Below are 12,475 nucleotides of genomic sequence, written 5' to 3'. Positions count from 1 at the left end.
ATGACTGCCCGTGGGACCGGCTCGGCAGGGGACAGAACAGATGCGAGCCAGCTGCGTTCCTAACAGTTCCCTAAACCATTGAGGATAGAACAAAAGAGCAGTCAACGTCTTATAGGAGAAAATGAGCTCAGTTTAAATAAATATTTCCAGTAGAAACTACTTTAATACAATATTACGGAAACCACGGACAGCTACAAACAGCTGCAAACTTTAATTAATAGCTGAGAGTTACTGAAAAAAGCAAAACACTAAGTTTGGCACTGTTAAGACAGAACCTCATTCAAAGCAAGAGGAGAATTTATTTCTTCTCTTTCTACAGTCTCCCTTTTCCCACCCCCATTTCTCAGGTTTGTTGAGTCCTAGAGAAGAAACCTCATTAGTAGATGAGGTTTGTACAATCTGTCACCTGTATGAAACGGGCAGCTCCTGTTCCCAGGTCACAGGCCCCTTAAGTCACCATGATTCGTGAAACATTCCTGCCATTACTGGGTGTTAAAAGCTTTTATGAAGTATCACCAAAGGCTTTTCTCGAATTGATTTCCCTGCTAAGGCTGACTTTTCTCGAATTGGTTTCCCTGCTAAGGCTTACATAACTCAGCCTTATGTAACCCAGTTACTCCCCCCACGTTCAACAAAATGTGTTGTCTGTGAGATCTGGGCAATCAAGTTTTCTTTTTAAATTCAATTTAGTAAATAGAGCAGGTCAGTGACATAACTCATCCTTGGTCAAAATCCAACATTCACAGGTATGTTTCTGGGACCTAACAATCATTATCAATTATTCTGAGAATCAGAAAATGTCAGGCATACAAGGGACCTGAGATAGCCATGGCACGACCCTGTCCTTACCTAGCGGAGGAAGCTGGCATGTGAGGGCTGCCTGCCAGCTGCCAGCAGGTTGGGAGCAGAAGCCCTCTCTACTGGCTCCTTGGCCAGCCAGCATTCAGGGACCGAGGATTTGCTGAGCTCTGATGGCACATCTAGACCTATAGGCAATTCCGGAATGCACTCACTTATTAGTGAAATTCAGGAATGACCTGTCAAAGGAACCCCTAGTCCAGTCTCAACAGGCTGTTAAATTTAGGTTTGTTAAATACAGCAGATTCATAAAGAAATTCTTGCCCTATTAGAGATCTTGGAAACCAGCACAGCCAATTTCTTACTTTTTATAGATGAGGCCTAAAGTGCTATGGACTTTCTGGTGATGCAATCGTTAATTTGTGATAGACATTGAAGGAGAATCCATATGACCTTGGATTTGGTGCTATTTTCACTACATTAAGGAGGTGAGATGGATGGGGAGGAAAGTACTTCTTAGGCTCTATAAAGTGGAAATGTTTGAAGAAGAAAATAATTAAAATACTGATTTAATTGTGTACTAGTTTAATAAAACTAAGGTTATTATAGTGCCACATCTTAGAGAATGTTTAAGCTTTTTGATTATTTATAACTGACCAATCCATAAAATGACAGCTTTATTTACCAGACTGAGGAAGACATAAAATTTCTGACACACCATTCGTCCCTGATATTTCAAAAATATAGCAAGTACAAAACTAACATTAACTTAAGAACGGTATTCCTTTGTCTTTAGTAGAAAAATTGAATGATAATAATGTTTTAAGAGAGATTAAATATCATGACTAAGGATAGAGAACTACTGAATAAGTGTTAGGATTTAAATTTAGGTGTATCTTGCTCAAAACGTCTTCTCTTACCAACCACTCTAATTATGTCTCTGAATAAAGCAACTGTTTTATATACTGACAGATGCATGAGGAGAAATCTTTCCAACTGCACCAATGAAACTAGCCTTCATATATATACACAGAGGAAACCCATCAAATTTGAAAAAATCCACCTGCAGTGTTCTCATGAACACACTGGACGGGGGGAGGGGGTCAGTATCTCCCTGCATCTCAGAGGATATGGTGCAGAAAACACAAATTAACATAAACAAGGGTGAGCCCCTTCTAGTACCCTTTTAGGAGATGTGACACTGTTCTTTGTCATCTTGGGAGAAGACGTTCTGCGTAAGCATGAGTGGAATTAACTCTGATTACTTGAAAGGACAAGCCAAGCGGTAAGGCACCAAAAGGTTTCCACTGAAGGGCACTTGGGTGACACTCGTCAGGAAGCGCACAGCTGGGGCAGCAACCTTCGGATCCACAGGGAAATTCTGAGCAAACACTTCTCAAATAAGGTGGCTGAACGCTAACAGTTTCAGATGGTGGTTTTGTATTTTTTCTTTTGAAGGCAGAGAGAGTGGGAGTGTTTTGTGAGACATTATAAAGCAGACCAGCCCCTAGGGATAAACTATTCAGGAGCCTCTAGAAGGGAAGCTGTTTGCTTCTAATAAAGAGTTCTAAATGAACAACTAGAAAACAAAATACACATTCTGCCTTCTCTCATTTCTGAGGTCTTGTTTACCTTCTGTCAAGATAAGGCCACCCAGAGTGTGATCCCTCTTCTAAGAACTAGCTAAAAAGTAAGAATAGATGTGGGCCCACCATTCTTTTAATTGTGCGTCTTTGGGAACAGTATTCAAACACACCAAGTCTAAATATCCTCCTTTAACACAAGGATAATAGCATCTTTCTTAAAAGGCTGCTGTTAGGAAAAACTGAGACAACATATTCAAAGTGCTGAGTACACAGTGTCAGCACACAGAGAAGGCACAAGGAACCCACTGACAACAGCACCCCCCACCCTCGCCACCACCCCCGCCACCACCACCACCAGCACCAGCACCAGCACCACCAGCACCACCTTCATCAATAAAACCAGCTCTTTACAGACGTGGGCAATAAGGCAGAGAAACAACCTGCCCAAGACCATACAGGACCCTGTTATCAGAAATGAGATTCGAAGTTCTGCCTCTTGCCTAGGAGATCAATGTCCTTTCTGCTCCCGTTGATATCTACTTCCACACTAGATGCTTCGGCAACAAAAAGTTCAAGGAATTAAATACTGAACAACTATAGAGGACTAGATGGGAGAAGAATAATACAAATTCCCAAATGAAACTCACGCAAAAGTTTTCTATAAATACATTACTAGTGCTTTCTTCATGAGCTCTTTTGAACATGGAAATATGCAAAAGATCTATTATTAGAGTTGAAAAATGAAGGGGTGAGAAAGGCTTCATTTGGAAAGGAAATGGAATCTTGTTTTGTGCATGTCAACCTTGGAGGAACCAAGCAAATTTAATGGGCAATCTTCAACTGAGAGGTGTTTCTTCCACAGGAATGCTGACTGTGGGATACCACTGCCCCAACTTTGAGGGTTTACTGAGATTCCTAGAAAAAGCAGAGAGCGAGGAAATTCTTATATAAAGAAGTCTTTTTATAGCTGCAGAGGAACTATAAACTGAACAGACTGAAAAAAATGAATGTCATACATAGGCCAAGCTATAAAACTAAACTACCCTTCTCAATGCCCTGCTTTCTTAAACTTTGACAGGAGCTGGAGGAATTTTTCATTTATATTGAAATAATTCATATATTGAAGGATATAGGGTTCACTTAGGGGGCAATCTGATCACCATATATAAATTTATGTTGATATTTTGAGGATTTTTATTAAAGTCTAAGACAGATACTTAAATTTCCTTTGCCTCTGACTGCCTTATTGTTTTTTAAACATGTAGATTGATCTTTTGATGTAGTCTTAGCTGAACTATGTAGATATAGAGGAAAGTACTACTGGGATACACTTTTAAACTCTATATATTTCTGTCCTATTAAATGAGTGAATAACAGATGGGATCCAGAATGGAGAGGAGGACTTTGTCTCCATTCAGTCAAATTTAGAAAAAAACAGGTTCTGATGGACCTCATAATTCCCTTCCAACTTTGCCTCCAGAAAGCTTATAGGGCCAATTCATAATTACATGGCCCAGAGTGGGTGCTCAGTAACTATTTAGGGAAACAAACTGTGCACGAGAACTGGAAGGTATACAGCGCACTTGATTTAGGCAGCAGACTGTGCTTAATGCAGCCGAGAAGCCAGTCGGGACCAGGGGGAAGTCAAATCTGAAGAAATGAGCTTCAGCATGAAGGTGGGGCTTGAGGACAGCATTTTCATCTTCCTTTTGCCTATCACTTAGGACGTTACTGCTTTACAACTGCTATTTCAGTTTCTTTGAAAGAAAATGTTCTGGTCAGAGATAATGTGCCGGTACTAGTGAGGCATCCCCTACCAGGATAATCCTAGTGAGGTATCCCCTACCAGGATAATACCGGTGAGGTATCCCCTACCAGGATAATCCCGGTGAGGTGTCCCCTACCAGGATAATCCTAGTGAGGTATCCCCTACCAGGATAATCCCGGTGAGGTGTCCCCTACCAGGATAATCCTAGTGAGGTATCCCCTACCAGGATAATCCCGGTGAGGTGTCCCCTACCAGGATAATCCTGGTGAGGTGTCCCCTACCAGGATAATACTGGTGAGGTATCCCCTACCAGGATAATACTGGTGAGGTACCCCCTGCCAGGATAATACTGGTGAGGTATCCCCTACCAGGATAATACTGGTGAGGTACCCCCTACCAGGATAATACTGGTGAGGTATCCCCTACCAGGATAATCCTGGTGAGGTACCCCCTGCCAGGATAATACTGGTGAGGTATCCCCTACCAGGATAATACTGGTGAGGTATCCCCTACCAGGATAATACTGGTGAGGTATCCCCTGCCAGGATAATCCTAGTGAGGTATCCCCTACCAGGAAGGAAGAAGGTGAACACAGAGGTGCTAGCAACCTTAATAAAATCAATTTTCCCACTTTCCTTGTAACAGAAAGTTTAAATCAAGAGACGTTTTTAGAATTCGTGATGGTATAAATGCATAGCTGGCTTAAAACTTTGCTCATCTGCAGCCTAAACTATAGAATTCAGATCTTGGTGGAAAATGGTCAAAGAAAGCTGAACACAGAGTAGTTGTTCTAGAATGTATCAGCAAGTTTCTGCAAATGAAGAAGCAAGGGACAGATATGTATAGGAAATGCTGACCCCCAGAAATTCAGCTGTGGAAGTAGCCTTACAAATCACAGTATAATCCTTTCATGTTACCTGTAAGAGACTGAAGGCTCACAGATGCTCTTGCTCAAGCTTCAAATGACTTAAGCCTCCCACTCTCAAACACTAGTGTCTGAAGCATTTCATTGTATTTTTCCCAATTACAGGAAGAAAAAAACAAAAGATGACTAGCTATACAATTTTTTTGGGAGGGGAGGGAGATATTTTGTGTGTGTTTGTGTGTGTGTGTGTGAAAAAAATACAGAAACCATCTTAAACATTTTAAGCGTACGGTTTAGTACTAAGTATATTCACATTGTTTTGAAACAAATCTCTAGAACTTTTCAACTTGCAAAACCGAAACTCTGTCCCCATGAAACAACTCCACTCTCCCCTGCTTCCTCCAGCCCCTGACCACCATCATACTGCTTTCTGTCTCTATGAATTTGTCTCCTCTGGGGACCTAATGTTAGTGGAATCACACAGTATTTGTCTTTTTGGGACTGGCTTATTTCACTGATCATAATGTCTTCAAAGGTCATTCATGTTGTAGCATGTGTCACAATTTCCTTCCTTTTTAAGGCTGAATAATACTCCGTTGTAGGTATACAACACATTTTCTTTATCAATTCATCCATCAGTGGAAATCTGGATTGCTTCTACTGCTTGACTATCGTGAATAGTGTATAATTCTCCTTATGTATTTTAAATGCCCCTAATGTAGGATGATTGACTTTCCTTTACTCCATTCAAAACTGCCAAGTAAATTTTAGAGATTCCCCCAAACTATCAAAACAGTACTTAAGCTAAGTGTATATACGAGGAGAGATAACAGGGCACACGATTACTTTCCCCAAAAGGACCTAAGACAATTCTACCTTTTTAAAGGCTATTCCAAAAGATGAGAATTCAGTTCTCGCTAGTCCTTTGGGCATTGGAGAAGATATTGCAGTGACTGACATGAGTGAAGACACTCATTGTTCACCAGCTTCTCATTTCACAACGGCACATTCAGAAGTTATTGGTGGACATTTCTCTTGAATGGTCATTTAAAGACTAAATCATAAAATAGCAAATACAAGTAAAAAATAGTTTCAGGGCCTCTCATCTACCATCACCCAAAATACCAATAAATCAGACACATTACTTTGCTTTTAGTGATCTACAAAAATGAAATTAAGTATAAGCTAAGAAACACTGAAAATGTTTCGCCTCACATATACACACACTCAGGTTAACAACATGCGTGCTGCCTGTAAGTAATATCAACCCTTTCCTACTACCGGTAATGGCTGTAACGTCTGCTCTAATCGCTTACAACCGTAGCTTCATAATTCTGGGTCTGATACATCCACAGTTTGAATTGCCTCACTTGAAAAAAAAACAAACCCACTAGCTTAAGAACAGCCAACATGCTATGAAATTGTCATCACTGAAAAGCTGCTGGCAAAACTGGTATGACTCAAAAACCTTATCACTGTTTAGGATTAGAAAATATCCAGTTTATCTTCTCACTGTACCACTACATACGAAAGTAACAATATATTTCTTCACCCAAATACTTAAGTTACAAATGAATCTAGTGTTTTTGGATTCAGCACTCAACCATACCTGTATAACCCATCACTGGTGGGGTAACCAAACATGATTTGGGCCTAAATTCAGGGCTCACTCCCCCGGCCTAATCAGTAGTTGGGAGGAACCTTTCAATACAGACTAGTTGTTCTTTTCTTCGATGTCATGGTTTTTACCTGGCTAAGTACCTATGAAAATGGTCTATAAAACAACTTTTACACACACACACACACACACACACACACACACACACACACCTTCTGTTTCCCAGGTTTGCTGCTCTGAGAATCTAGAAGAACTGAAGTTGCTGCCTTCAGAGGATGCACGCTAATGAACGCCGACAGCATCACACAGCTGTAAGTAAACCTGAATTTGCACAGATATATTGTCACCAGGTTTCATTAAGTTGCTACACATTCAGCGTCCATGGTTGTTTCCAATTCAAAGAGGCCTGGCAGACTGCAGAGCTGTAATAAGTGGGGCGATTAACTGCCAGTTATTCTGAGTAATGCCTTATAAATAGGAACCAGAAGAAGTATCTTCAGAACAGCAAAGTGGGACAAAGAACAAAGACAAAAGCAAAGTCTGGTTGACTTGCTTCTCTTTCTGACAACAAATCCCCACGGGGCCTGTTTGCCATTTGAGGTAGAAAGTCCGCAGGGACTTCTCTGCTGCCTAGACTGTGAGCGGTCGGCACAGCCCCCACGCAGCCTGGCTTCTGTGCATCCTCTCCCTCCGCGCGTCCTTTCCGGCACCACCAGGCACATACACAAAAGGCCTCGCCAACTTTTCTGATCCAATGGGAAGCAGGTAGGGAAGCCAGGTTTAGTGGCGGCTAGTCCAGAATGTTTTCAGAAGAGAAGAACTCACACAAGCTGCCAGGGTCAATCCGTCTTTACAGAACCACCTTATGTGGAAATAATGGAAGTTTATAGAAAGGTGGAAAAATGTCTTTGCTAGTTATAGGCTATAAGGTGACGTATATCGCTGGAAAGAGATTATAGATTAACAGACTAGATTATAATTTTCAGGGAGAGAGTTGGTACAAGAACATCATAAAAGGAACACGTGTATGTCAGGCTTCTATCCAGTGGGCCGTAGTTATGAAGAATGAACAAAAGGAGTATGACTTGCTCATAACGGAGAAAAACAATCTGTCACTTTACTTCTTGAAATTAGAGTAATCCTTAGGAGCAGTTTGAAAGGCTAGTAAGAAATACTGATGCTATCTAGAATCCCTCAGGGTTGCCACAAACAGGGATTAAGAATATAAAGGAAGAATGACCTCTGAGGAGAGGCTGAGCTAGGCTGATGTGGTCCTTAAACACCTTGGGAACAAAATGGGGGGATGACTTAGGAACACCTTTATCCTTCAGTTTTTACTGACTCAGTAGCTCACATCCTCAAACTTCTGAGTTTGCTCTATGGAATTAGAAGCCCTGAGCTCACATCTGGTCATGCGGCCATGGATAAGACATCCAGCTTTTTGCACCTTTTTTTCTCTACCCCGCAAAAGAAAAGAAAACCTTTGCTCAGAGACTCCTCTAAGAACTGCAAAATCGTACCACGCTTCTAGCTGCATCGTCAGCATCACAGCTGACGGAATTATCTGTAGAGAGCAAGAGCCACTTTGAAGACTGACCAGGAAGTAGGGAAGTTGGGGGCAGTGCTGGGGGGAGTCAGGTGGAGGATCTGAGTTTGGGTATTGCCTTATGAATGTGTGTGTCTGGCAGCTGCACAGGAGCCTGTGGCTTCCTCCTCTGTGGAAAAGTGATGCTCAGATCAATTGCATCCTGCTGATGGTCTCTGGGTCCAAGTACTCAAGTGAAGCAGGGACTTGATATGAAGGATATTACAGCGCATGAGGGTCAAGTTTCAAGATCCTCATTATATTTCCATTTTCCTCTCATGGTTCACTCTGCTTGAAGAAGAGGTTGTGGGTGGCCAGCAAGATACCATGATTTTGGTGGCAAAGACCCCTTGACTGTGGTGTATAATCTCAGGGGCCAAACTCTTCAGATATCCATTTAGTCCACAAATAATTATTAAGAGCCAACTCCATGTGGGGCTGTTCTCGGTACTCTGGATAACAATAATAGCAAGTGATTACTGGGTGCCAGCATCCTTCTAAGGGTTTTATGTTAACTCGTTTGGTCCTCACCATAACCTGTGAAGTTGGGCCTGTTCTCATCTGCATTTTCCACTAGGCACTGAGCGGTGAAGTGTCCGGTTCAGGTCCTGCAGTTAGGAGGCTGAATCAGGATTTGAACGCAGGCAGGCTGGCCTCAGGGCCCACGCCCTTGGGTACCAGGAAGCAGGGACCATCACAGGTGAGATCCCTGTCCTCACAGAAGAGGAGAAAACAGGCAGGGCCACAAGCAACATTATTTTCAGTACTGATGAGTGCTGTGATGAAAACTAAAGCAGGGTAAGGGGACAGAGTGACAGAGGGAAGGGGAAGCCCTCTGTGATAGGTGGAAGCTGAGTGAAAACCTGAGTGGAAATGGAAACTGAGCTATGGGAAGGTCTGGGAGAGCCTATTCCAGGCAGAGGGTGCAAAGGCTCTGAGATGGGAACAAGCTGGGAACATACTGGGGACATGAAGAAGGTAAATGACACAGTGTGAGGGAGACAGAGCCAGGGAGGACTTCACAAGGACCTCTGATTTCATCGTCAGGGTGCTACGAATTGAGCAGGGGTGCAACCTGCTCTGATTTTCCTTGTAAAAAAGGTCACTCTGGCAGTGTGTGACCAGACCACTTTGGGGGGCAATCAGGGAGGCAAGCTGGAAGGCTAGTACAATGGCCAGTGTGAATAAAGTACAGATGCTACTTCAGGTAGGATGTGGAGGCCAAGGTCAACTTACATCCGTTTAGAGTGAGGCGAAGTAAGAAACATTCATCAGAAACAGAGCTGGTGAATGTTATACTTGGATTCATGAACAGTCGTGATGTGAAAGGGAAGTGAACAGAAACTTCCCAGTTGGCCAACCAGCTTTCTGATGGATGAGAATGCTTCATTTGGCAGGGCCTCTGAGCAGGGTCTTCAGGGAAGACGGCATCACCTGCTGTGCGACCAGCTCATACGGATGCCATAGGGATGCCCTGCGCACGGGCCAGGCTGTCCTGGAGAGGGCCCCTGGGCCCCTCCACTGTTTTGTGTCTGCTTCAGTAGATTCCACTGGGGATGTCTGATGACAGCCAGTCTAGTCTTTTTGTCTTTGAGAGGCTAGTTTTAGCATTTCAAATGAAGGCACAGTTATGTAACAGAAGAAACGGTTAAACAGATGACTTACAGGTACTCTTTTCCTAAGCATTTCTACTCTGAACAACTTTACACAAGAAGATAAAACCAGCCAGTTTTGGAGATGCTTGCCAACTTATACATGGTAAAGTGCCAAAGAATTAAATCTTTTTGACTTTATGTAAAATAAGTACTCAGGCTGCTTCTTTATCCAAGTTCCAGTACTGAAGGATCCCATAAAATTCACCCACTGATGCCTGGAAAATGCCATCGTTCCAGAGTTTTCAAAATGGCAACTCATTTATCTGGTACCATCCAAGTATATGCAAATGTGCAGATCAGTTTTTTCTGACTATTCTATTATGTCTTCATGCCCTTAGTTAAAGATTACTTCCTAGGCTTGTCTGAATGGGGCAAAGTTATTCTATGGCTAGATAACTGCAGAACTCACAGAGGGTTATTAGAATCTGAAGTGTTATTCTAGAAGGGATTGTTTCATTATGTAGGCTATAGAACAAGACTTAATTTTGACATAAAAGGAAAACTACAGTTTTTAGTTAATATTGCTTCTTTTTTAATTCTGTTTAGAGTCAAGCATGAAGAAGAATATATGCCAGATATGATATGATAGAATGTCAGTCAAGCTGGCATCTCTTGATGATGTCAGGAAGTCCTCTGCAAAACACGAGCAGAAATTAGGAAAGTGGTAAGGGGCTTCCCCTACACACTTTATAGAGAAATTTACTGCAAGTGAGATAGAAAAACGAATAGAAGCAGAAATGGAGCTGATGGTGTGATTGTTGCTAAATCAAAGAAAATGAGTGAAAAGTATGATTTGTTTTTAGAGACTGAGAAAACCAACTGAAACAGGCTATTTCAGCCTTTGGCTGTCTAATTAATTTTGCAGAAAGCTGGACATATCACACTACCCAGGAGCCTACACCGCTGCAGATGCTCTGCTCTGCCTCACAAGAGAAAGGCAAGTGCAAATCAAGGTGATCCCTGGCACCTCTAGGAGGTGACAATAAAACACACCTTCCAGGGTCCTTTACAGAATAAGTCCCAGAGCAGCTGTTTACACCATTTGTACCTGCAGATACACCTTTCATGTTGCAACAAAATTAGGTTCATCACCAGTGACCGTGTCTTCAAGATAGGGGCAACCTTACCTTAAGATTTCAAAATACTAGGAAATGTAGGATATTATTTATATTCTTTTAACATATGTTCATGTATAAATGTGTCATGTAATATATCTTACAAAGAGACAACATTGATTTTTGAAGCTTAAAGCATCAACCTTGAGTTAAATATGAGAACTCAGCTTCGTAAAAGAGTTCCTCATTAGATTTCCATTTTCCCTGCAAATCCTGGAAAGCTGATATGTTCCTTTACGTTTTCCTTGAATTCAATAAAATGATAAGTCATCTTTCTACGTCTACATTAGTCAAAGGAACAGAATTTCATGGTCCTGTGGTATAAATCATAAAAACCAAATGCAGCGATGTCCAATCCAGGGGGATGTGTCAGAATTTTACGCTTTTAATGAAAAACAGTACATCATTGAACCACTTACCTGTCGACGAATCATTCCCAGGTCTCTTTTGGCTTTATTCACTAGAGTCTGAATTTCTACAGGATCTTGTACATTCTTATTTTCTCTGAAGGCATCTCTTATCCTCCTGATAGCGTAAGTTCTGAATGAATTCAGGGAAAAAAAGGAAAGGTATCAGTGTCTTTGAAGCTATGCTTTTAAATGAGTTTAAAAGCTTTTCCTTAGGAATTAACTATCTGATATTCTCCTATGGATAATCCACTTTGATCTTGGCGCCTCCATTACTATTCTGGGATGACTAAGCAAACATGTTTAGGGATATAAATCTCCCTGAAATAAGTCACGTATGAATGGCAAACTACTACTGACATGCTCCTCACATTACTGGTTCTTTATAGTCATTCACGTCTGTCTTCCCTCCATTAACACGAATAACTGAACCTTTCACGTACAGAGACAAAGCAAGAGTTAAGAGGTGCAGTGATGCACCCCGTGTGTAGGCACCACAACACTGGTTCACGCCAGACTCGGGTCAGCATTCCACTCCTGTACCCTTTCGGTGGTTTCTTCATCTTGTGTAACATATGTGAGGATTCCCGTCAGGATCCCACCCCAGGCCCAAATGGAGATCACACCAAAATGCTTTTCTCCATCTCTACAGTAAATACATGGACACACATAACACCCCTGACCCCATGTAAACTACATGCAGACAGGACAGCAGTTCAAGAACAAGGCTCTCAAATCAGACAGGCTTGGGTTTCAGTTCCTGCTCCAGCTCCTACCGTTTGTGTGAGTTTGGGCAAGCTTTCTAATATAACCCATGTTTCCTGGTCTGTCAAACAGCCACAGTCCTGCCTACCTCTCAGGGCTGCTGGGAGGGATAAGCTTTACAATGGGTGTCTGGAATTTGGCACAGAACCTGCCGCAAAACAAACAAACAAAAAACGCTCAATAAATGAAAACTGTCCCTCTTCTTTTTGCTATTCTTTAATGCAATTAGTATTCGTCTCTCCTACGTCACTGTCACACCACAGTCTGGGCGTGGAGGGTACACTGGTCTGGGTAATCAGCCACAACAGATGAG

The 12,475-nt window shown here is 42.1% G+C and overlaps 1 protein-coding gene across 1 annotated transcript in view; it reads right to left on the bottom strand.

The window, feature by feature from the left end:
* The window catches only part of LYRM4 (LYR motif containing 4), a 141,618-nt gene that overhangs the window by 94,248 nt on the left and 34,895 nt on the right, over window positions 1–12,475 (bottom strand). The window contains exon 2 of the mRNA XM_019710853.3: window positions 11,410–11,530. Coding sequence (XP_019566412.1) covers window positions 11,410–11,530 — 121 coding nt within the window. The remainder of the gene's footprint in view (window positions 1–11,409; window positions 11,531–12,475) is intronic.

Source organism: Rhinolophus sinicus, chromosome 14 (assembly GCF_057876585.1).
Source record: "Rhinolophus sinicus isolate RSI-liver-muscle chromosome 14, RSI-T2T, whole genome shotgun sequence".
NCBI lineage: Eukaryota > Metazoa > Chordata > Mammalia > Chiroptera > Rhinolophidae > Rhinolophus > Rhinolophus sinicus.
The sequence above is the reverse complement of the archived record's forward strand: the minus strand, read 5'-3'. Positions and strand labels throughout refer to the sequence as shown.